This window comes from Artemia franciscana, chromosome 4, assembly GCF_032884065.1.
Source record: "Artemia franciscana chromosome 4, ASM3288406v1, whole genome shotgun sequence".
NCBI classification, from domain to species: Eukaryota; Metazoa; Arthropoda; class Branchiopoda; order Anostraca; family Artemiidae; genus Artemia; species Artemia franciscana.
Genome location: NC_088866.1, coordinates 8,904,012 through 8,931,244, shown reverse-complemented (window position 1 = coordinate 8,931,244; position 27,233 = coordinate 8,904,012). Strand labels below are relative to the sequence as shown.

Sequence of the window (27,233 nt, the reverse complement as noted above, 5' to 3'; positions counted from 1 at the left end):
AAGGCCATTTTGTCTTTGAGCGAAACCAAAAATGCCCTGTTTTTACCCAAAATGTTTAATAAAAGAGTGTACGTTCCAAAATGCTTGTACTTCTTCTAGATTATAATCTCATGATTATAAATATTATTTTTTAAGCTGGTTTTAAGCATATGGTTTGAATTTTTTTCTTGTTTTATATCCTTTTCTTTTATTTCTATTCTTCCTTTTTATTTCTTTCTAGGTTTTTGGTCGTCCTTTTATTTTACAGAAAACAAACAAAAATAAGTCAATTGGTATAGAGCTAATAACAAATAAATTAATAATTGGTAGTTTTAAAAGACATAAAAGATACTGATCAAGAGCCTTGAGGGCCCCCAAAAGAACGTCGAAACGATTAAGGATCAAAACAAATAAAAAACATAAGTGAAGAACAAATGAAAGAATGCGTAATGAGCTAAATTTGCCCATACTTCTTTTATAACCATTTCACCCCATTATCTTATTTTTTTTCCTTTTTAATGCTTTGTGGTAGGTCTCCTGTGGAATCTAGTTAAGTAACTAGACCTGTTGCATGATTAACATTAAAATTTCAAAGTTTTGAGAATAATCATCTGAAAATTTTGATGTATGGGTTTCAGATATGGTAAAACTAATGGTTTACATATAATCAGAATCGCTCCAGTTCAGGGTTGAGGGTTTGCCTTTATTCCGAATTCATGTAGATTGTAAAGTGGCAACATTTTCATAGTCCCACTGATGTTAGCTAGACTCCAATGATTTAAAATTCTAGTTAATGACTAAGTGAGAGCAATCAGACAGAATTAGCCTGAACAACTTCTTCCTCATTTGTTTTAAATTTGATCTTCTTTTTACGATTTTGATCTTTTTTTTTTGCGAATTCACCGTTTTTTTTAACGATTTTGATTAGCTTATCTATCCTATGCATTGAGTCCCAGGACTAATAGTTTATGACAGGTATTTATTGCAATAAATTAATAATCTTAAAGATGTGAGATAACTTCTAAACTTTATATGGTTTTAGCTATAATATAATTTGCAAGTCAATGATACAACACAGAAAAAAACACATTATAGGCGTGTTTTATAGCTATAATTTTCAACTGACTTTCATACCTTTTCACAAGGATAGAGGAAGTAGGGATCCTCTTCGGCCCAAGATTGGTTTTATGAACCCCACCCCTCCCTCTAAACAAATTAGCAAGTAAAGACCAAAACATGTTTGCATCTCAAACTCCAGATTTAAAATTCTGGTTGTGTGTTCAAATTAACATATTTTTTTCAAAATGAATATAAATACATATACTAGTAAAACATATCATCAAATTATATGAATTTAAATAAATAAATGCATAAACATATACTAGTTTTGTGGTGCGGTCACCCCGAGTTTCTCAGAGCCCTGTGTTTCCAAGTATGTTCCCTGGTTGTTCCACAGAAGGAACCTAATGATTTCCTAAGGAAGAGCTGCGATGAACACAGGTCAGCTACGGCAACACAAATATAGAACAAATAAGGGTATATATTGAATTTCTAAAGTGAATCTAAATTTTTTGTATATAAAATAAACACTTAATTAAAGTATGGTCCATAAATGTCCTACGAAAGAAAAATCTACCCCTACAGCCCCTCACCCACTAATACAAATCGAAATCTCACATTCCCAAATGAAAATTTTTAATAGATTTGACTTTAGGGTTTTACTATTAATTAAAACTTACGTTCATAATGGGGTTGGATTTTCTCCGACCATATCACATCATAATCATCTTCTATACGATGGAATCTTTCATTAAACCTCAATAACCATCGTTCTAAGTTCACTGGTAGAATTAGGACTAAAGACTCAAAGTTTTTTCCAAGCCTAAAACAAAAAGTAAGGAGAATTTGAGCAGAGAGCCCATGAATCTGATGAAATGTTTGGATTCAAAATTTAATTATCCTTACGTTTTTATGGTATAGTTCGTTCCGCGAGCTATAGCAGCGACGTATCTAAAGCCTTGACATTCTTTATTTTTAAAATATTTCAAATTCCGCTTAAAAGGGTTTAAAGAGGTATTCTACAGACTACTTATTTTGAGTTTTTATGGTATAGTTCGTTCCGCGAGCGATAGCAGCGACGTATCTAAAGCCTTGACATTCTTTATTTTTAAAATATTTCAAATTCCGCTTAAAAGGGTTTAAAGAGGTATTCTACAGACTACTTATTTTGAGTTTTTATGGTATAGTTCGTTCCGCGAGCTATAGCAGCGACGTATCTAAAGCCTTGACATTCTTTATTTTTAAAATATTTCAAATTCCGCTTAAAAGGGTTTAAAGAGGTATTCTACAGACTACTTATTTTGAGTTTTTATGGTATAGTTCGTTCCGCGAGCTATAGCAGCGACGTATCTAAAGCCTTGACATTCTTTATTTTTAAAATATTTCAAGTCCGCTTAAAAGAGTTTAAAGAGGTATTCTACAGACTACTTATTTTGAGTGAGAAACAAGGGAAACAGGGAGAATAAAGAAAAAGAAGATACATCACTGCTGCGAAGAAGTGATTTTCCTTATTGCTCAAGATGGAGGAGCGTAATAATCCTATATGGGGTTTTCGGTTACAGAGATTTCGACGGTACAGTTTTCATTTCAATCAGACACCATTTTCGTGGAATTTCTGGCTATTTTCAAAATCCTCATAAATTGTTTTCGCAATAAATTTTTACCAATTAAGACTAATGTACATAATAGCTACCATTCACGAATCAGCTTCAAATAGAGATTCTTTCTCACTTGACAGTTTTCTTCAAAGCGAATTTTTATATTTCCAGTTGAATTTGGGTTTTAAATTTCCCGTATGCGGCAACCATGAATAGTCTATATGTCAACTGATCGTTCGGATGAAATGTTCTAATATAAAGTGCAGCCTAATAACGGTCTTCAAACGAAGGTAATCAAAATGGACGAAGTTGCAACAGTTTTTATTCTCGTAAGTTCTTAGAATTTTCCAAGCAAAGAATTTGTAAAAAGGCCAAAGCTTCAAATGGGCCCAGCCTACTCGGCCTGATGAAATCTATCAAAACCATGAAAATTATAAGCGAAAATTAGTTTTTTATATTTCCACGCCAGAAAAGAAATCCCCTCCTGCAATAATAAAAATATTCAAAAACTGTAATATTATGTACAGAATACGGCGGAAAACCAGAATTAAATTTTACAACCCCAGCCCCCGATATCTTCGCAGAATATTTTGTAAACTTACCATTTTGTAGGTTGGCCTACATTATTGTAGGATCTGAAGAGTTTAAAAAAATGTTCCAAATTCGTCAGAATCGGTAAACCAAAGACGAATCAAGGATACGAATCAAATGCCAAAAAATCAGAGTTGGGGGGGGGGTACATGTTTTTCGAAACCTATGAGGAGAGACGGGGGAAATTTCGGTGTAACCGAAATGAAAGTAACAAAAAAAAAACACTTTTAATAATACCGAAAAAGGTATTTGTTCAAATCTAGGGAGGGGGGGGGGGGCAGAAAAATCTTTGGACGTCAATGCCCTCCTCAACCTCCCTTGATCATTGTCAATGATATAACTGTGGTAAAATGTACAAACATGACTAAATGCTAAAGTGAGTCACTACATCTTAACAAGCTTCAGTTGAAACCAGGATTAGATGGATTTAAATAAGTTACTAGGAGACTGCTCTCTAAGAAAAATTTTTCCACTTCGAAAATATTACTGTGGCATTATTAACGATGACGGCTTGCTCCTTATCATGGGAAAGACTTCTGTAAGGCAAATTCCAGAGGTTACCCATTGAAAGGGCATTGGACAATTTTCAGTATATCCCCAGATCATCTTGCAGTCTGGCCATTTGTGCCATGATAAAAATTTATTTAAACCTTTTACAGGGGCATTTGATAGTTTTCAGTATATTCCCAGATCATCTTGCAGTCTGGCCATTTGTGTCATGATAAAAATTTATTTAAACCTTTTACAGTAAATAGAATGGAAAAAAGCTAAATAAGAAGAAACAAAATTGAATTTAAAACAAGAGACACTCTAATGCAAACAAACACACACACACACAAACGGTCATTAAAACGCAAGACAGCTCACATAGGCGAAAGAAAATTCAGCAAAAATCAGCTACTGTATGCCAGAGAATTTTCAGCTGTGGGGGGGAAGGGGATAAAATCTATGATCCAGTCAAAGAAATTAGGCGTTTTCATTAAGACCTCTCCCCCTCCACGAAAAGATCCCCTAGACAATTCAATACCGGTGAAAAAATCCCCCAGACAATTGACATTAAATTCTCCCAGTCTCCTTTTGGCAAATTCCTCTAGAGCAATATTTTTCTTGAAAAGTTCGGCCCCCGGAAACTTTCCCCCATAAAAATTCTCCTGGAAAATTTCCATAGAAGGGAATCGATCCCATACAGTGTATAGGATCGAATTCTAAATCTAGCAGCAAAAGCATTGATTTTCTAAAAATTTCCAAAAGTTAGATATCGTCTTTTTATAGTGAATCAAATTCCAAATCTATCAACAAAAGCATCGACTTTCTCAAAATTTCACAGAGCTCCATATCGTCATTATATATAAATTTTTCGATTCCAAACACGTAGAAATATTTCAAAATCCGAAAAAAAAAACAAGAGGAAACGAGCTTGTTTTTGAATAGTAAAAAACTTCCAAGCCGGAACCCAGAAGATGTGCGGTGAATCATAGTCATGGTTCAGGCCATACTTTCTCCGGATGAGGCAAATTTTCCATTTAAGAGGTTTAACTGTTGTTGATGGGGAATTGTACTTTCAAATACTTAAGATTTTAATTTCATTAACTTGGAAACCTTGACTATATGCTGGAATTATGGAACATGGAGCAGAGTGCACACAACTTACGTTTCGTATATTGTGCCAAGTTCATTCAAAAATTGTCAAGCAGAACGGTTTATTTATTTATATATTAGCCAACTTTTTCATTTACGCATGTCTCAGTACTAGCATTAAGGTTCATTGATTTAGATTTCCACGCAAAATTTCAACCAATGGAGAGATAGTCGCCAGACCTGGTTTGAAGAAGCTATTTGACTATAAGACGAATATGGTGATACGTGTAGACATAAGAGACGAATAGATGATAGATGAAATGAAATGAATAGACAAAAACGAAACGAAGACTTACCTCAAAAAGGCAGCTCTTCTTTCCAATAATAAGCTAAAAAGACCAAGGTGATGGTCGGCATGGAAATGGGAAATGAATATACATTTTAAATTGCATAGCACTTGATCTACATGGTCCACCCCAAAGAAACGTATCAGCTGTCCCAGTGAGCCTTCGCCACAGTCCATCATGAAAAACAAGTTTTCGCTAAAAATGAGAATATAACTGAAGGGTAAGAAAAGAGTAAAATGAAAAGGTTAATAAGGAAAAGAAAAAAAGATTGTTATGACTGTGTAGCAATAAAAAATCCGGCGACTGTTAAACTTTCAATCCATATTGACAATGTACTATATTACTACGACATTTTTAAATTCAAAGCATGAGCGATTACAATCAAATATGGTCATTTACTTGCTTTTGTTGTCTATTTGATTGCTACTACTATTACCAATAAATCAGTGAGAGCAAAAAGCCACCTGAGGCCATCACAGCTACGCAAGCTCCTCCTCCATCCCAATTTGTTCATCATCCCTCTTTACAACCTCCCAAGAGATTCCCATTTCCCTTTAAGTCTTTCCTTACGACATCTTCTACCCCATTCAAGACGACCTGCTTTTCGTTTGGCCTTAGATGGTTGGCTGACAAGGTCGATCCTTGATTTGTCACCCAACATTTGCAGGAAGTGTCCCAGCCATCTCAACCTTTCTCATTATAGCCTGTTTAATTATGTTCTTCATATTTATTTAAATACATTATTGTTCTCTTTCATGTGGTGTCTTTCTTTTGCTTGATATTTACAGTTGGAAAGGAAGACCTGGCGAATTCTTGATTGATATTCTAAGACCATAAATTTAATGGAAATTTGAATGTTATTACCTTAGTCTGTAATATATATAATAAGTAATATGTAATAAGCGACAACACAATTGGCAAAGGCTCGTATCAAAACTGCATTTGCTTCGGAGACAAAAAAGGGGATTTTTCTTTTTGTTTTGGATTTTCTTTCTAATATTACACTTGCTAACTTCTTTTTTACTTGTCCTTTGCCGGAACACAATAATTGCTTTGCAAAAAACATTAGCGATATAACATACACCAAGGGTAAACTTCTAATATACGGGTTTAGAAATATAAACAAAGCGTGGTTAATAAATAAAAACCACACACAAAAATTGGAGATTCCAAACTTTTCAAAAACATAAAGAATAGTAGGTCACCTGTGACTTCATGTCTTGTGTGAGTTATAAGGAGAAATGTATTAAATATTTCTCTTGGTAAATGCACTCTATATTCTATGCGACTGAAGCTTCACTTCCTGAATATCAACTTTATTTATTCATCGAACACCCATCATACACGTCACATGATCAGACGGGATAGAGGGAAAAGAGAGGAAGAAAAAAAACGAAATAAAATACAAGGTGAAGAAACCAATTACTGAACTGACTTTTATCATAGCAACGACATTTAAAGATAAAAATAAACATTGGATTAGAAACAAATTTAAATATTACTTTCCTAAAAATGGTAATGACACAAACTTACAAAATACTAAAACTATAGAATTAGAGCATGAAACCGACCATTGTGTGAAGAATAAACTTTCTTCGGTTATGCTTGGCATTGAATTTAGAAATCTCGAGATCAGAGGCAGCGAGTTAAAAATTCCGGATCAATGGAGAATTTCGATATCAAGGTGGTAATCAAGGCAAATATTCGGCAAACCAAAAGAATAAGGATCGGACTGCAATTAACATCCTGAAGTAGCCATTTTGTTAATACAAGCATTCGTTTCGTACTGTTCATGTTTTTGTAGACGGGTTTCAAATAAATAAATTAACTACTTCGAAATAATAGATGAATATATTCCTAATACATATTTTCTGAAGTTTTTACTCACATGAATCAACATTCCACTCGACTGGGGCGTATCACTTGGTTAAGAAATCCTTAGCTGTCACTTTTTGCATAGTTTCAATGCAAACAAGAATATGAAAACCCAATAGCTTAATCCGATGTCTGTATGTTTCTGGAATACATATTGTGTTAAAGAGCCTATGTTTCTCAAATTTATTCTTCGAACGGCAATATATCAAAGCTTATGTGTTTTTACATAAAACGTTCTAGCTTTAGACGGTTAATCTATCCTTGAATCACTAGGACTAGTGACAATAATAACTTGAAGTATCTAAGATGCAATATGCGGAACTTTGCAGCAATAATTCCGAACTTTTTAGAACAATATACTGTGGAGCCACCGTTTTGGAAGCCTTCAATAGTTCCTTGAGAAATTAAATTTTTCTAATGCTGCTTCATACAAAGTTGTCTCAACAAAAGCAGAATAACGATCCTTGGCGATATTATCTAGTTCTATCCCAAGAGGAGGGGGAGGGGTAAGGGAGAGAGCCTTGTAATTAGCAATAGAAGGCATTATTAAAGAAACGAATTAATTCCATAATTTTTGGGCCTTCTAATCATTGAGCTTGTGGTGTTCTTATTCTGTCGAAAATGGTATTTTTGACTTTGAGACTTTGGAGAGGCTCCCTGTTGAATATTTTCTCTCATACATGCCCTTTTGATAAAGTCCAACCAGCTTGAAAAGAGCAAGACATTCAAACTCTTGACACAATTTTTGCCTCCTTATTATTTAATTTTATTACTTTATTTACTTTAATTATTTCACGGGTTCCCTCTTTTCTCAGCAGAAAAATATTTATTATGTTTATGAGGAGCTGCATATATTAAGGCGTAATAACTACTAAAAAAAGCATCCCCACAAAAAAAACACCTAAAAAAGAACCACTTGACAAATCCACACAAAACTTGACAAAAAAAAACTACTGAGAGGCACAGCTAGCATAATTGTTTTCAGGAATGTATAAAAACGATGTCATTTTCACTTTTTGATTGGTAGTTTTGTAAATAATGGTGATAATTGCCTAATTTACAAAATTTGAAGGGAAAGTTCTGTTTGTGTTAAGAAATTTGGCTGCTGAGCAAGTACATTTAGTGGAAATCGTTTTGCGAGCCTTTGTTCCGGATTCTCACTAAATATTTATTAAGTAGGATTTCTTTGTTTCTTTTCTTAACTTTGCCAGGAACCATAGAATTCAGCTAAATTCAGGACAGTAAATCAACCACGGTAATTCCAAATGTGTTATGTAACAGTTTCAAAACTTAGATTTAAAGTCTAAACCACAAAACTGAGCAAGTTATATCGATTTTCCACTCAGTTGTCTCCTATCTCAAAAAGAACCACTTGACAAATCCAAACAAAACTTTGATTTTTTATTCTCAAAGCCTGTTTGAAAAAGCAATAATGTAGCGGACGAGATGGCACAGTTAGTATTGTTTTTAATACGCTAAGTCCTGAACCTTTGGTCATACTCTGTATATGACATATGGCCTTGATAATTCAAGTATCAATACCTCCAAATTTTTGTTAATTTGAAAGGTTGTTTTAATTGTCTCGAGATTCGGATTAATTAGCATTAAGCTATGTAGAATGATCAAAAATTAGAAAGTAGTAAAAATACCGAAAGTTTGCGGTCCTTGACCTTCCCCTTGAGACAGAAAAACAACTTTGGGAGAAGATTGAGACCCCCCCCCAAGAAAAAACACTAACTTCTTAAATTTCAGTCACATCGTTTGTAATATAAGACGGGAGTTCGGCTTCACTGGATTATTCCCTAAATTAAGAAGTGGTTTTGAAAAAAAAAAAGGTGATAAAACCTCTCCTACTTCTTATAAACCTCTGATCTTAAATAAATGAATAATCAGAAATCTTTAAAATTGATTTTAATTGACTTATTTTAGGATGCTACACTTGAATAATAAATTCAAACCATCTAAATATTTTACTAGAAATCTATGATGAACATCCGAGTAACATATCATGTAAATTAAGCACGATCATATGTTATTTTGTGTTATAAAAATCTTTAGCTCAATCCCAATATACAAAATTTAAAGATCCAATATTTTTTTAAGTATAGAAAAAAGCCCTGAATATTGCTTAAAATTATATTGAATTAACTGGAATAACATTTTCAAAAACTTAAGCCAATTAAAAATAGATTGAAAGCTCAAAATCAAGGTATGATGTTCTTGTTACAATTCAGATGGGTAGACCCGTGATTTATGCTATCTTCTAGTCCCTAGAAGCAAAGGGCAGATATAGTTATTTGGCAATACCTTCCCTGTTATACTAAGCCCCTATTGGAAGAAAAAGAATTCTTAGCATCCTAAGTGACTTAAGCAGTCCTACTCCTTTTCCTGACCCTCTACACATCCAGTACACACTACCAGCTTTTAGTGTTCAATTATCAATTTAGTGTTCAAGAAGAAAGAAGAAGAATGGAACGTTAGGAGAAGGTGTAACATTATGACATGAATCAGATTTTTTACATGTGCTACTATGCATTTACCTAAAGAGGCATAGCACGGCAAATCAACCATTAAGCAGAAACGAAAAGTGTTCGTTCCTCCTTGAAACGTTTGACACTATGTTTTCAAATAGCACCATCTATTAAAATAATAGAGGAGACGAAAAAGTTAACTGCTCCTCAATCGTATGAGATAATTTTTTACAGTTCTTGACAAGCCTTAGATAATGATATAAACTATATAAAAATATAATATAAATATAAAGATAAATATAAATATAAAAAATAAACTGTATGGTATATTTATATCACAAGTTGGCACAGCTTTTCTTTTTTTAGCAAAAAAAAAAAAAAACTGCCTCACAACGGTGGGCCTAGGTCACTCGGTCCTACAATTTCCCTTGCCCCCAAACTAGCGCCAAGATCTTGAAGTTCTTTCCGAAGGCTCAACAAACATGTCGTGCCAAGCCACTGAATGCACCATGGATAAATGTGTTCAAATAGAGAGCGTCACGGCAGCCCTCTCCTTACAACCAGATTTTACAAAAATACTGACTTTAAAGGAATCGTTAACGGATGTTTTAATGCTTATAACCGATTTTCGTCAATTTGCAAAAGCGATTCAAGAATATCGCTGCGTTCCACAAAGAGTTAACTGATAAATTTCAAATTTGTTTCCCAGAAAAAAAGATTTAAAAGGTGCTCCAGTGACGCAGTGTATTCAATGTACTTAAAGCACAAATAATACGCCCCCTCTGTAAGAAAGGTTTTAATCAAAGGGAACTCTCAAAGCTGTCAAATTACTCAAATGATACTTCCTTTGGGTTAATTTTAATATTTTTCAAGCAGGTATGCTAGAATGTTTTCAGGGACTTCCCTTTCCCGAACTCACAAAAGGAAGTTTTACTTTAAACCACCAACAAAACTAGTATCTTCAGATAAATGACTGATTAATCGAACTATAGGTTTTACAAACTTTCAAGTGCAACAAATGTCCAAATTAGGGTGTTTTGAGCATACGACGTTAGCAAGGTTATTCACTCCTGTGCCTCTACAAACCACAGCCTCCAAGTTCCTGTAAAGATATCTCACCTCGTTTCAGTTAGAATACAGCTAACATTCCTTGTTTTATTTGGAATACATGATCCAGTACCCAAAAAGGTAATTTTCGGGTAAGAATGTGATTCGAAGCCTGGATGTAAGTCTCCTAATTGTTCTATCTGGTTGTTCATTCCCCTAAGAGCGTCTGTGAATCCAGGAACTTCAAGTGCTTCAGAGATAACTTCGTTTTTCTTCAAAACAGGTACACTTTCCCTAGGAAAAAGTTCAATATATTTGGGCCACTTAAAAAATCTAAGGAGGACTGACAATACGGAAATGGTAGAAGGAGAAAAAGAAAGAAGGGGAAGACGAAGGAGAAGGAGAGAGAGATTCTGCAGAATCTTAATACTCTAGATATAACGGCAATACTGACCCTGCTACGTGAGGAGCTGTCCGAGTCTACTATTGCATAGTTTCAGCGTTTCATGGTCTTATCCCATGTTTTTGTTCTAGTAGATTGTTTTTGTTCATTTTGGCCTATTTTATTTTTGTATTTCATAACACCACTTTTTCCGCTTTTTATAGTAGGTAAAAAAAAATGTATAATTGTTAGAATGAGGGAGAAAGAAAACAAGAAAGAGAAGGAGAAAATTAGGTTTAATATTGAGCAAGATTAGGACAGAGAAAGAGAAACAAAGAGGGAAAGGGGGCGGGGAGAGGGAAAGTGAGAGAGAGAAGGTGCAAAAGAAAAATCAGGGTCTATGTTTCTGAAAGGGAATGCTTAGTGGGGAAAAATTACTCTTTAGGATTATTTATTCATCTACTTGTAGTTTTTTTTCTATATATTTTTTTTAATAATCAGTCCATGCAATTTTTCTACTTATCATAAGCTTTTATCTATCCATCCCTTAATTCACGAAAATTTAGGGGCGGGAATATATTTTTCAAAACCTAAAAGGGAAGACACAAATTCGCCGTTTCTTAAATTTGTCCAGAGAAAAAAAAACTGGAAGAAATGCATTTCTTTTAATGAGAATACCCCCCTCCCCAAAGGTATTTTTCAAAATCAAAGGGGTGGACAAAAAATCATACTATTCTGTCTCGAAATATCACAAAATATTTGTAATCATAATAATAACTAGACTGATTTTACGTAAATCAAAAAAGAAAAAAAAGACAGAGAGAAAGATATGAAAGAGAAAAGAGAGTGAATAATTACCAGTCAAATTTTGAAGGCGGTCTCAGATGATACTTCAAGCATGATTCACCATTTACAACCTGACCAGACTTAGCTGCGTCACTTTCACTAAGGTTGGTTCTCATGCCAGTGTCATTCAAATACGGAAATACATTAGAATCTAACAGATTCAATAAGCATTGAGCTCGATTTACTCCTAAGTAGCCTGAAGATTCTTTACTACCACTAAGCAGTATATGGTAAGTTGACTCGGGGAATGCTGACATAAATTTCTTATATTCTTCGCGATTGACTATTTTATCAGGTGTAAAGTGGATAATGAAATCCAGGTTTTTATCTTTTGCTTGGTACTTAGTAAAATCTTCTACTGATAGAAAGTTGTCTAAAAATGTTTCGTTGGGACATTCAACAACTGAAATGCAAAAAAATGGATTAAAAATAATTTATTTTCAATTTTTTTTTAACTTGTTATCAAAATGGAGCATAAAGTAGAAAATAGTTTTTTTTCGAACACAAGGGAAAACAAGGGGCGACTTTACATAGCATAGATATCAAGTTGATCTAAGTTACAAATGTATGAATGAAAAAGTCAATGAGTTGACAAAAATGACTTAAAAAGATGAAGTTATGGAGGACCCAATCCATTCTGCACCCATCGTTTTACTTACATTCTTAGATTCTAAAAAAAGAATATACTTTTCCGTCAATTTTGGAAACAACTTTTTTTTAATTCTTTTATATTTACCTCAGTGTACCTAAGAGCGGATGTACGATAGTCTCCTCAAGTGGGTCAAAAAGGGTCACAGTTTTGTCGACCTTGGTGCCATAGACTTCCGAAAGGTCTTTGATTTAATCAATCACATTGTAGCTACCCTTAATCTCAAGCTAATGGGGGCTAAGAAAAAGATTCCTACGCTCGTGTCGGACTTTCTCAGTCAGAGGATGCAGCGTATGTTCGCTCTCTACGAAAGTGATAGTAGTTCCCAATGGTCCTCATCCACCTGTGGAGCCCCTCAAGGCACTAAGCTTGCAGCTATTGTATTCTTGTCTGTAATCAACTTCCTCATAGCTGACTACGACGACCGCTACAAGTTCGTGAACGACCTGTCATTTATCCTGAAATATTTAGTACGAAACGGAGTTGTAACGCCACAATTCAGTTCAAATTTTTTCAGTGTTTTCACAAAAGAGTTCGCGGAGCTTAACCTTTAAATTAATCGGAACAAGTCAAAGATAGTGCGCTTTGACCTGCTAAAAAGCGATGTCATGGAGCCGAATATTCTATTCCTTCTAACAAACAGTATCAAGATCCTTGGAGTTACTTTCCAAGTAACTGCAGGTAACGTTTCAGAAATATTCCATTAAAACAAGAATAGAACTACTAAGAATGGATTCAAGAAGGTAAGTATCGCTAATAGTATTCTTGTTTCTATTTGTACTTGGAATAATAAGAATAAATTAAAGCTACCTGACAAAGGAGGGTGGATCATAAAAGGCCATGGCTATTCCGGTGTTGTGAGATAGTTATTTGTCTCCGTTTAGTCATAAGGTCCTTTGTATGTTCTTATACCCAGGTAGAAAATCCCCCAGCATTTCATAGTGGAAGTATTGTGGACCTTCCCAAGAGTTCATCTAGCCAGATCCAGGACTGAAAACCGCGTGGTAGGGATTCGAGGAGTGGTGCCCAACAAGAAAAGTAAATCATAGTCTGCAACACATCATTACATTGGATTTGGATTAAGTTCTGATATAGATTTTCTGGACTTTTTCTTATGGGCTTTTTTGGAATGTTTCACCTCTTCTTAATCATGCTATTGATTTTGTGTTGCCTCCCTATCATAGTAAAATATTTACAGTTATGAGTAGATAATTAGACAGAGGTAGGTGTGGTACTGCTTGTACGTAGACTCTTATTGATAAGAATGTATGTTGAGGTGCTGAAAACCATGCAGTGACCGAGATGGACCAAAAAACACGTAGAGGCGCTTAACTTCAGCTCCTGAGGACTCCTTGCTGTCAAATTGTTAGCCGGCTTCAAGGCTTTGGGTAGACCTTAAAAAAATACTGGTTCCAGGCCAGGGCAGTTTACTTTCCTTGAAACAGTAGCAGCTTCAATGATTTAAACAGTATTATAATTATGATAACCGTGCTGAACATGTTGACGACAAATTAGACAAAATGAACTGGACTTGTAAGGGCTTTTCGTAATTCATCTCCCACGGCTAACAAAGATGAATTTGGGTAACCTAAAATTTATAATTCAAGCAGAAATTATGGGGTTTTTGACAGGGAGTAAGAATCAGGCAAAAGAACGAATCCTCTAAGTCTCCTTTTGGTTTGAACTATTTTTGTTACAGAACATCCTTTTTTACGACTGAACAATTTCATTTTGCTTGTTTAAAAGTACACCGTATCAGTATAATGTATAGGTCAAAGTGGTATTTGACCGTAAAGGTCAAAGTGGTAGATTTCCCTCTAGAACCGGCAGAAAAAACAAGCTTCAGATAGAAATATGGTATATTATTGCCCAGTTTTATTTCCAGGAGACTTTGATGTTCAGGTTGGTAAAAAAATAAAAAAAAATAGATCGATGGTATTCTAGATAAGGGATTTAGCAAAGAAAAGACGAGCTTCAGTTCGAAGACATTGCGGAGAATATAGTCTTTTTAATGAGTCTTGTATTAAGAGAATGCCGTCTTTGAATATAGAGATGTTTGTTGGCGAATCACAGAGTTACAAGCAAATTGTTATGCTTCTCAAAGAAGGAGGAAATTCCTACAGAAATTGGAGGAGACGGAAGAGACGGATTGGAGGAGACCGGAGAAGAAGAGGAGCTGAAGAAAGGAACTGATACAGGAATCGAAGGAATCAAAGAAAAAAAGCATCCCTTTATGACCAAGAGTGACTAAATGCATGAAAGTGTGTTTGTGTGAAAACGTATTTAAACTAATATGTGAATGAAGAACTGCTAACAATTTGAGGTACGAAATCGTTGGGTAGGAGATGATGAGTACTGAACGCTAACAATAGTCGTTCTTGAAAACTTTGCAAATAATCAAGGATTAGAGGTACACATCAAGAAAAATAAAGGACAAGCTTGAGGTTACAGGGTATTAAAGTCTGTATATTGTTTTTAATAAAAAAAAAATTGATGGTTAACAATTTTTTGATTATGTTGTTATTTTTACTAGGGCGTTTTGTTTATGGTATAAACATCTATTTTATTTTACAATAATTAGTTTATTGAATTAATATAATTTATTTAACTAATAAATGATATGTTTTATACTGATATCAATATTTTACAGCCAGTTTTAATTTCAAGCACTAGGATCTACTGTACTATTTTCATAATTTAACCTAATTTATGAGTGCTTGTTAGCGCATAATAAATAAAAAGGCTCAGAGCATACAGGAACGTCAGGAATAATTTAGTCTTAAGAGAGAGGGGGGTAGGTTTGTTAGAACCACATTATTTCTATAACTCATCTCAAATTAATTTAGTACGTTCTAGCAGGTCGTCCAAAGTTAGCAAAAGATAACACTTTTTGATAACGCAAGACTATCAGAAGTTCTTAAAGTTGATTTCTTGTTTTAGTCCATCATTATCAAATATGATATTAGAATAAATATCACCTATAGCCATTATAATTTGTCGGAACGCATAAAAAAATGTATGTGCTCACTTTCTAGTATAGTTAAAATTAGGCTCTTTTCGGAAAAAAGGATATGTTTCCCTAATATATATGTATATATATATATATATATACATATATACATATATATATATATATATATATATATATATATATATATATATATAAGTCAAATATAACTATAAAAATGTTAAATTAAATAATTTCTCAAAAAATTACTACTACTACTACTAATGTTGCTTACAAAGCAGTAAAGGATGCTTTACACAGACCTGGAGCTCTACTTCTTATAGCATTAAATACATTAAAACTCGACTAAAAAGGGGAAAAAAGATGCAAAAATACATGATCGAGAAAATCAATGGAACATTAGAAAGGTAATGCAAGGAAAGGTAGATTGATTTTTTTTTTTTTTTTTTTTAATACTGTTTATGTCACAGGAGACCTTACAAAGCTAATGTCCGCCATGAGCTAATATTTGCAATTTTTCATACGTGACATTGAGCTAAATCTGAAATGTAACTCGAGCAAAAAAAAAAAAAAAAAAAAAAAAAAAAAAAAAAAAAAAAAAAAAAAAAAAAAAAAGGCAATATATCTGTTAAGCAGAATACAATAGAAAATTATTTCGTCGATAAGACTAACTTCCTTTAGATACCACACAAATAAGTGAGTATCAGGGCTTTTTGTTCGGGGGAGGGGGTACAAAAAAATACAAACCGCATCAGATATTTGTTTATATGCATTTTTTTTTTCCTTTTTTTACAAGTCGGACAAAATTTTTCGGTGGGGGCGGGGGGGGGGTTGTTATTCAAATCTGGTAACGCCCCTCCGGATACAATCTTGACAAAGAAGTTAAAAAAAAGAAGACATACAAACTGCAAAAAATCTGGCAATTATTGCCATGCCATGCCATTACCATTATTAACCATGTTTTACAGGAAAAGAGAACTTAAAATATGGAATACTCAGAAAAAAAAACTAACTTAAAAAAGTAGCACCAGGTTCCTCGGGTGAGCAAACGTCTTTTGATCTCACTATTCTCCCGTCGGGGAGGGCTACGTCATTGCCAGATTTTAATTGGCCATACAATGGTCCTGCAGGTACACCAAGGTCGACACACAATTCACTACGCAACGCGCCTGGCTTAGGCTGAATGCTACATTCATAGCAGATAGCTAGCTGAAGGAAATCTTCTTGTGGACTATTTTTGAACCGTTGCTTTTTAGCTAAAAATAAATTTGCGTTTAGTCGAAGGAATGAAAAGAGGTTGAATACAAATTGCAGCAAATGGAAAAAAAAAAGTAATTTCACATAATTAACAATAATAATAATAGCCTAGTTTATTTCTAGCCCACTAATAATATAACATTGTCTAAAACATAATGTAATAATGCCTACAATATGTAAACAGTGGAGTACAAAAGAGAGAGAGAGAGAGAAAGAGAAATAAATTAAGAAAGAAGTACAGATTCAATATAATGGAAAGGTGGCATTTGACTTATGTTATGACTTGGACTTAATCACTTAGTGCCTTGGCATTTTTTGTTGTCAACCTTGAGCTATTTTGCAAGCCAATTTTTAGATATTGTTAAATTATTCCTTATTCCAGTACAAAAAGTAAGTACGAATGACGACACTATATCCTTCTGATCCAAACTGACGGTAATGATCTCCGTTTCTTAGCCCTTTGCAATGGGGGGTTGGACAACACTTTACAAAATCCTTTTTGAAACACATGGACGCGATATATAACATGTTTCAGATACAATTAGCAAGTGAAAAGACCAATCCGGTTACTAACCCCTTTTAAAGAATACGCTATTAAATAACTCTCTTTTATTCATGTTTTATTCATTTTTGAATAAAACATGCCTTAAGTTTCATCCTTGAGCCTTAATTTTAGCCTCATCCTTAAGCCTCAACATAAGCCTTAAGTTTCATCCTTAAGGCTTATGTTGCCTGTGCTAGTTTTTGCACTGATGTTACTTTCCTGGTCTCCTATAATTTTAACGATTTAACGAGAAAGGGAATTTTACGATTACTCCATAGCTGGAATTAAGTACCTACCAAATAAAATTTTTGAAATTGGGTATACAGGGTTTTCAGATTAAAAATACGTCAAAAATTCGTTGAAACTTATGGAAAAAAGTAAAATTTCTCCAGGGAATTTTAGGCAAGTTTAATAACTAAGCAAGAATAATTAAGTTTAAGCATCAATTCGCAAGTAAGTTTAAATCCTTCTTTAAAAATAGCCTAAGTAATATAATAATTTTGGGTCAGCGAATGGACAGATCTCAGAATAATAAATGCAATGACATAAGTATTTTGTCCTTTTGCTACAAATTCCGTCTGCAAGCTTGTCATAAAACTGCTTGGTTCAGAGAAAATATATATACCTTTAAGACACAATTTTCATTTTTTCTAATGCAAAGTAAAATAGATGAAAAACAAAAACCAGATTCAATGTTAGCACGCACTGACGTTGTTCCGAGCCAATTGTTTACTGTTTTGTTTACTTTTGTTTAATTGTTTACTGTTTTGTTTAATTGTTTCCTGTTGTTTTACTGAGCCACATTCAGTTGATAGAATCCGTCATTTACTGTTAACTTCGATAATTTCGAATCAAAATACTGTCTCTGCAAGACCTTGTTTAATCTACTCAAACTTTTGTTATCTGCATTTTATTTAGTTTAGGACCTGACCAAAGGGTTAAGTTTATGTCAAAGCAAACTCAAAAGTGAGTTTGAAACTCAAAAGTGAGTTGTGCACTACAAAATTATGAACTATTTTGTTTATAATTTATTTTATAAATATTTATCTTATACATAATTTATCTTATAACATAATATAAGATAATAAATATAATTATATATATATATATATATATATATATATATATATATATATATATATATATATATATATATATATATATATATATATATATATATATATATATATATAAATATAATTATATTAATATAATATAAGATAAATAATATATTATTATTTATAAAATATTTTTGTTTATAAGGCGTTATAAAGTATGATGTGAGCAGCAGTAGAGTTTGGCTATATTGATCTATAGTTTCCAAGGCTAACCTGGAAACTATTGGACTTAATAATAAAGGAAAATTTGAAGATTGTATTTCATCGTGAAGTTCAAGAGTTCCTTTAAAATTCGACTGGGCACAGCAACAAGGTAATAGTAATTATTTTAAACAGCTACAAAGCTATGCACCACACTATAGGCTAATATTCTTTTGATTAGGAGGGTAAGATTGACAGTTTCCGTCCTTTCGAAGAGATAGTACTTGCAATGCAACCTCCATTACCTGTTGTTGATTCAAAGTGTCAGATATAGAGGACATTCCATGTGCATTAAAAAATGGAACATTTTGGAACAAATGGATACATAGTAATAATAATTACATTTGACTCTAAAAATTCATTCACGTGCGAATTAAACAAAATTAAAGCTGTTATCATTGCAACACTGGCAAATGCAACTTTTTAAATTCCTATTTCTATCCTTTATATGACCGGAATATGCAAAAGTGAAATATTTCACAACAATCAGAAAAAATGAACGCTTTTCTGGAGCAATATCTATTTCTATTAGTCCCCTTCTATTTCTAAAGGTTGTGCTATCAAGCCATTGGGTAGAGGCGCGGGGGAATTCGCTACAGTTGAAAGTGATTCTAGACACTTTTTTTCAGTAACTAACCATCAAAAAGTTTTTACTTTTAAACAGCTGACCACGCTCTTTGGAGTTCAAGCCTACCCCCTCCCCCCTAAATACACCACTTTAGGTATGGAAGCACTAATTACTATCTATTGACTAATCAACTGACGGAAACGTAAAAATTCAGCGAATTAAATACCTTGATATGAAATATGTAATAATCAAACACAAGTCAACATCAATTTTGTGTAGAACACGTTTTTAGACCTTATAAATTATTCAACTTCAATGCAGAATTTGGATAACAGCTACTAAGGAAAGAAATCAAATATTTTTTGAATCCCGAACTACTATTACTACTACTATAAACTCAATTCAGCACTAGGAACTTGAGGGCAGCTCAACAGTGCATGCTCCTTCTTCCACCCAAATCTATTAAAAGCTTCACTCTCCACCACCTCCCAAGAAATTGATTTTGTCAAAATAAAAACTTTCTAAGAAAATATACAAATAAAAAAGTGTACCAAAGAAGTGTACCTAAGAAATTAAAAAGTCTACCAAAAATACTGGGCTTTCGCTATAACAGGGCATTGGTGTTTCGGAATAAAAAAAGAACATGATATAATTTAGTACTGAGTTCACCACGTGCATAAAAGAAAAGTTCTCTGTAAATTAATGTGTACTATAAGGGCTCTGAAGCAACACTTACTAAATGGAAGGAGTAACCGACAACAAAGAAACAGTGAGAGCAACCAGAAATAAAATAGGTCAGAGAACGCCAATCATCTAATCAGGGTGCTCCGCAAAAATCTCCAAAAATGAATGTGTGCGACCATGCTATTAAAACTGAACTGGCCAAATGCAAGGAGAAACTAAGATAATTTCTAAAACCACATTGGCCTGCCATAACATAAAGAAATAAAACGATCAAAAATGGGGTTTTTAAAGGTCGAATGAAAATATTAAAGAAAACACAGAAAGCGAATATTTCGAGAGAACAACCGCCTCTCTTCTTCAGCGCGAACAAAAGAGAACGGTTGTTCTCTCGAAATATTCACTCTCTGTGGTTTCTTCAGTATTTTCATTTGGCCTTTAAAAACCACATTTTCGATCGTTTTCTTTCTTTATCTTAAGGAGAAACTAGTTAACCGAAAGCGGTAAGAGCTAACAGAAAAATATCGTTTGTCAATACCAAATAACCCAATCACCATGAAAATTTCATCCTGCTCGAAAAAAAAAATTGCAGAAGAGTCTTAAACTGAAAATCAAAAGTGAAAATGCGTCGTGAAATTTCTTTCAGTTCTTCTTTAATAATCAGTTTTTTTTTCTTACGGATCTTTTTAATCCTTGTAAATACTGAATAGATGTTTCAAAAAATGAAAAATACCCACAAGTTAAGATTTTCTTCGGAAAATATCATTAAATCATCTAGTTTGCAGTGAAAGTTTTAAGAGAAAAATTTAAATCGACAGCCCCCAAAAATATGGGACCGAGGCCAGACAGTAAACTGCACAAGTCAATTTAACTGCACAATTAAATCATCTAGTTAACAGTGAAAGTTTTAAGAGATAAATATAACCCGACAGCCCCAAAAATATGGGAGCGAGGCCAGACAGTTAACTGCACAAGTTAACTGCATATATTAAATCATCTAGCTAACAGTGAACATTTTAAGAAAAAAATATAACTCGACAGCCCCCAAAAAATGGGAGCGAGGCCAGTTAAGATTATAACTGCACAAGTTAAGATTACGGTTTATTTTAAATGTTTTCCACATGTTTCCAACCTACACAGAAACGTTTTACCCATTTTCATATTTCTTTTTATTCTGGAGACTTGTTGAAAATATTTTGGCAAATTGTCAGAATTAGCCTTTCAATCCAGGGAGAGAAAGTGATCTAAAGGGTGATCCAAAAAAAGAGAAATAAAATCAAATGTCACTAGGTCTTTCAATGTTTCAGGTAGATCACATTCAAAAGTTTGGCACCTTGCCTCTCCCGGACCAGGAAGTAAAAATTGGGTCAATTTGCCAAAATATGTTCAACAAATCTCCAAAATAAAAAGAAATATTAAAAAAGGAAAACACCTCTATGCAGATTGTAAAAATTTTTCGACAAATTGTCACGACTGGCACTTAGTGATCCAGGAAAAGCACTGATGATGTGCTGAACTTTTCAATATAATCTACCTAAAACACTAAAAGTCTCAGCACGGTCGCTACTCCTAGTGATTTATCAATATTCCTAGTGATTTTTATATTGCCTAAATTAAACAAGAATCCCTGTATCAACACACAAATCACTAGATTATTGAGGCAAATCACTAAATAAACCAAACAATTAATAACATGTAGTGATTTTTTCTCACCCAGTGGCAACCCTGAGTCTCAGTGACATTTGATTTTCTCTTGATTTTTTTTTTATTGCTGAACATCGCTTAACAACTATCTTTTGAAATTTAATTCGCTTTGTCTGTTATTCTTCTTACTGGTTTATAAGTCCATTCCTTTAGTCTGATTTATTCCAAGTTCAATTTATTAAAGCCAGGTGAAAATGTGTTTTTAACGGAAACTATCACAACAAGATGGATACAAAAAAGCACAAATGCCAAATGCTCTTTTTAAAATGACAAACTTTAACAGTTGAAGTGACGACATATTTGTTTTAAATTCGTAATCATAAAAGTTAAATATTCTAAGAGAAAAAATGTTTTATAAGAAAAAAAAAAAAAGAATTTGGCTTTGGCAAAGACAGATCAAATTCTAAAAGCATAAACTGTTCAATATTTCTTTTTGAAAAACTTCGTTTGGATAGCATTTTCAAACTGGAAAGTATTTCTAAATAAACTAGCCACCCAGAAAACTAATGTGTCTGCTGTCAAATTAGAATTTCTTAATCAAAGTCGGAATCATTCCCATTGAACGATTTAGTGTAGACTGACCCAACAGCCACTCCAACATCGGGTTTAACAACAGTCTATCGGTTTCAGTTAACCATAGGTAATAATAAAACGTAGATATAATTAAAAAAATAAAATAAAACGAAAGTAAATACAAAAGTGGTAAAAAATTAAAATGAAATACGAATGCAGATTGTAATCTGAAAAGAATTTTTACGCGCCTTCCTAAAAATTTTGATCTAAGAAATCCTTGGACACTTCTTGAAGACTGAATTAACCTGTCCCTACTCCTATCCTCATTTGTGCGAGAAAACTCACATATTTTATCTTACATAAATGTATTTAAGACATAAGTTAAATAAGTTCACTATTTTTACCCCCTTAAAATATTCTCCAGTAACCGAAACGTCGATTTAACACCCTTTATGCAAGCAAAGGCTCTGAAGGACTTTTTTTTAAGCGAATGAGCATGTTAGACGATATTAAAGTATAATGCAAACTGGTATAATAGAAACTTTTCTTGGAGGCTTTTTTTCAAGAAATATTAGGTAGAGGCAGAGAAGCAATAAAAAAGGAAGTACTTACGAGACGGTGGAGAAGCATCTCTATCCTGGAAGAGAAAATTCCAAATTTTAATATAAACAAATATAAAATAGGAATGTATTTGTTTTGTTATTTTTTTTACTAAATCCTAATCATTACTCTACACACTGTTCCACCCTATGCAGTGATCCACTGTGCATAGTGATCTACTTATATTTTAAATCCTTTTTATGGCACTTGATATTAACCAAGTGACATATAGCAATCGCAAATTCTGTTGGTCTGTCGGTCCCGGTTTTGCTACTTTAGGCACTTCCAGGTAAGCTAGGACGATGAAATTTGGCAGGCGTATCAGGGACCGGACCAGATTAAATTAGAAATAGTCGTTTTCCCGATTTGACCATCTGCGAGGGGGGAGTGGGGGGTCCGTTAATTCGAAAAAATAGAAAAATTGAAGTATTTTTTACTTACGAAAGGTTGATCATATGTTAATGAAATTTGATATTTGGAAGGATATCGTGTCTCAGGGCTCTTATTTTAAATCCCGACCTGATCTGGTGACATTGGGGAGGGGGGAAGTGGGAGGGGAAAACCTAAAATCTTGGAAAACACTTAGAGTGGAGGGATCAGGATGAAACTTAGTGAGAAAAATAAGCACAAGTCCTAGATGTCCGGAACGGATCTGCTCTCTTTGGGGTAGTTAGGGGGGGGGGGGGGTTAATTCTGAAAAATTAGAAAAAATGCGGTTTTTTTAACTTACGAACGGATGATCGGATCTCAATGAAATTTGATATTTAGAAGGATATCGTGTCTCAGAGCTCTTATTTTAAATCCCGACCGGATCTGGTGACATTGGGGGGGGGGGGAGTTGGGAGGGGAAGACCTAAAACTTGGAAAACACTTAGAGTGGAGGGATCGGGATGAAACATGGCGGGAAAAATAAGCATAAGTCCTAGATACATGATTGACATAACCGGAACGGATCCGCTCTTTTTGGGGTAGTTGGGGAGGGGGGTTAATTCTGAAAAATCAGAAAAATGAGGTATTTTTAACTTACGAACGGGGGATCGGATCTCAATGAAAGTTGATATTTAGAAGGATATCGTGTCTCAAAGCTCTTATTTTAAATCCCGACCGGATCTGGTGACATTGGGGGGAGTTTAGGATGGGGGAGCCTAAAATCATGGAAAACGCTTAGATTGGAGGGATCGGGATGAAACTTGGTGGGAAAAATAAGCAGAAGTCTTAAATACGTGATTTACATAATTGGAACGAATCCGCTCTATTGGGGGGGGGGGGGGGGTAATTCTGAAAAATTAGGAAAAATGACGTATTTTCAACTTAAGAAGGAGTGATCGGATCTTCATGAAACTTCATATTTAGAAGGACCTCGAAACTCAGATCTCTTATTTTAAAACTCAACCGGATCCAGCGTAATTGGGGGGGGGCAGTTGGGGGGACCAGAAATCTTAGACAATACTTAAAGCGGTGAGATCAGAATGAAACTGGATAGGAAGAATAAAAACCTGTCTAAGGTACGTGACTGACATAACCGGACCGGATCTGTTCTCTTTGGTGGAGTTGGGGGGGGGGGAGGTAATTATGGAAATTGAGGTATTTGTAACTTACGAAGGGATAACCAGATCTTAATGAAATTTGATATTTAGAAGGATCTTGTGCTTTAAAGCTCTAATTTTAAATTCCGACCAGATCCTGTGACCTTGGGGGGAGTTGGAGGGGGAAGCCGGAATTCTTGGAAAACGGGACAATTGGGGTATTTTTATCTTATGAATAGGTGATCGGATCTTAATGAAATTTGATATTTAGAAGGAATTCATGTCTCAGAGCTCTTATTTCAAATCCCGACCAGATCTTTGACATTGGGGGGAGTTGGAGGGGGAAATCTTGGAAAACACTTGGAGTGGAGGAATCGGGATGAAGCTTGGTGGATAGAATACGCAAATGTCCTTGATACGTGATTGACGGAACCGTACTGGATTCGCTCTCTTTGGGGCAGTTCGGGGCGAGGTTTAATGATTTGGCGAGTCAGGTGCTTCTGGACGTGCTAGGACGATGGAAATCGGTAGGCGTGTCAGGGACCTGCACAAATTGACTTGATAAAGTCGTTTTCCCAGATTCGACCATCTGGGGGGCTAAAAGGAGAGGAAAAATTAGAAAATATCAGGTATTTATAACTTACGAGTGGGTGATCGGATCTTAATGAATTTTAATATTTAGAAGTACATTGTGACTCAGAGCTCTTATTTTAAATCCTGACCGGCATTAAGCCTCTTATTTTCCTTTTTAAATCAATCTATTGATTCATAGAATTTTGTTAGAGCTCATACCATATGATCTCTTGGCTCTTAGCTCTTCTTGCCTCGTCACAAGTGCCATATGAGCTCTTAGCTCTTGTTTTTTTTAAATAAAGAGATGCTAACACTTAGATTTAAAACTTTATCAACCAATATGATTGGAACAAATTATTCTTAGACTGCCTGCGATTTTTGTATTGGTTGTTACACGATTATTAATATTTTTTCGTGACGTAAATTCTCTCCTTTGTTGCTAAATCGTGAAAAGAAACGAGTAGACACTTTTCTTGCTTTTAAACAAGATGAAGCAAACGACTGCAACATCCAATTCATCAGATGCTTCAGCTTTAAATCTGCATCAAGCATCAGCATTCGGCATCAAGATGCTTCAGCTTTCATCCAATTCACCTGCATCTAATCGTCGAACAATTCAAACAATTCAGCATCTGCATTCAGCATCAAGATGCTTTAGCTTTCATCCAATTCATCTGCATCTGATCGTCGAACAATTCAAACAATTCGAACAATTCAGCATTCAGCATCAAGATGCTTCAGCTTCAATCCAATTCATCTGCATCTGATCGTCGAACAATTCAACCATCAATAGGATCGTACAACCATTATGTTTCCCTGTACAAATGTCGGCTAGAGGGAATATGTGAAACTAAATAAAAGTGATATTGTCGAAATCAAAAAGAAATAAGGATTCTATTGATTAGTCAATAGGATGACCTAATTGGTCTTTCTAAATAGACATTTTTATAGGCAGTTCAACTAACTAGTGATTTGAAGTGCTTAATCTTGTACAAACTGATTGATATCCATATTAATATATATCTCAGACTTTTGGCAGTGCTTGTCTTTGTTACATCAATCAGGAAAGTTACAGTTCTGGAGCTCCACGACAATATTTTTTGTTCATTTTCAGCTGATTTTTGAAACACATTCCTTATTCTCAAATTTGGTGCCTGCTAAGTGTTAAAATACAAAAGTGCATATGGGCCTCCATACGCAGTTATGTGGTTTTTAAAACATAATCTATTTTTATTTTATTTTTTAAGACGTGTAAGGTAAGTTTTTTCTTAACCAACTCAAAGATTCGGATTTAGTTTTTAGTACTGGTTCTTCACTTGGGTACTGGTATGATTGGGTACTCGTTGGGTATTTGGGTTTACTGGTACTTGGTACTTTAAGAAATCTGAAATCAATTAGATATTTTACTATAGTCTTCGATCGTCTTTAGGGCAATTTAATAAATAACAATTACTTTTTTTTTAATGATAAGAAAGACCAGCACTAAAACTTAAAAAAAAACCAAAATTAGAAGAATTAAAAAAATATATATATAAAAATCTCCATGAGAAGAAAAAAGGTTTTTCTTAAGAAAAAATCCTTAAAAAAGTCTCAAGGAAAATATTCATATCTTTTGAGCAAAATAAGAGCGAAGCAAACCGAAAAAAAATAAAACAGACAAAGTGAAAAGTAAAAAGAAATAAAAACTCAAATTGGAAGAACTAAAAAAGCTAAAAGTGTGGAAAAAAAGACATCAACAGATACAAGGAAAAACATGGAATCAATCTATAAATCAGAAAAAGCACATATTCGTGATCTTTCTTTCGTAAAAAATATAAAATTTCAAACTTTTGTAGATGAGAATTTAAAACATCTAGATGGCTCTCTTATTGCTTTTTAATTAGGAGGGGTAAGATATCACAAAGGGCGAATTTTAATGCCAAAGCGTCCTAACTCACGTCGAGCTTTAAGATAAATACAGAATCAGTTCTAAGGAGGGGGGAAGGGATGTGAAGGTAGAAATTAAAACATAATCCCTTTGATTTTCGGGAATAGTTCTGGTCTACCCCATTATTACAGAAACAAATAATAAGAGTAAACCCCAAAACAAGCAGAACTAATTCTTTATAAGAGGTGGGCTGTGTTCTCTCCGTCCCCTATCAGCCCCCTGTGGCCAAAGAAACTTCCAAGGATGCCATTTCAATCGGAAATTGAGGGTTCTAGTCCTTTTTTAAGTTGAAAGTTATTGAAGGTCAATCCGCCCGTGTCCTAGAACCTTTTTTGATATCTGGTCCTTTTGTTACAACTTAAGACATCTGTTCGACATTTTGAGGTACCTATTTTGTACTTTCTTTGTGGCTGCTCAATTTTGTGTGTGGGGGAATTTTCCATGGGTTGGAATTACTCACAGGGGGGATTTTACACGGAGGTTTTCCAGAGGAACACCTGCCCCAAGATCAACAGTGCTAAAAGCTGCAAACCCTTTATCAATGGATTATAATTCCAAAAACAGAGAATTTATTGGCTGATAACAGCTGATATTGATTCAAAAGAGATAACCATCAGACTGACAGCACCAA

General features: G+C 34.2%; 1 protein-coding gene across 1 annotated transcript in view; it reads right to left on the bottom strand.

The window, feature by feature from the left end:
* Nucleotides 1–27,233, bottom strand: part of LOC136025953 (ribonuclease Z, mitochondrial-like) — a 63,634-nt gene that overhangs the window by 9,304 nt on the left and 27,097 nt on the right. Inside the window, exons 5-10 of the mRNA XM_065702056.1 lie at nt 22,589–22,613; nt 16,404–16,646; nt 11,786–12,176; nt 10,618–10,839; nt 5,162–5,347; nt 1,719–1,861 (exon numbers count right to left, since the gene is read on the bottom strand). Coding sequence (XP_065558128.1) covers nt 1,719–1,861; nt 5,162–5,347; nt 10,618–10,839; nt 11,786–12,176; nt 16,404–16,646; nt 22,589–22,613 — 1,210 coding nt within the window. The remainder of the gene's footprint in view (nt 1–1,718; nt 1,862–5,161; nt 5,348–10,617; nt 10,840–11,785; nt 12,177–16,403; nt 16,647–22,588; nt 22,614–27,233) is intronic.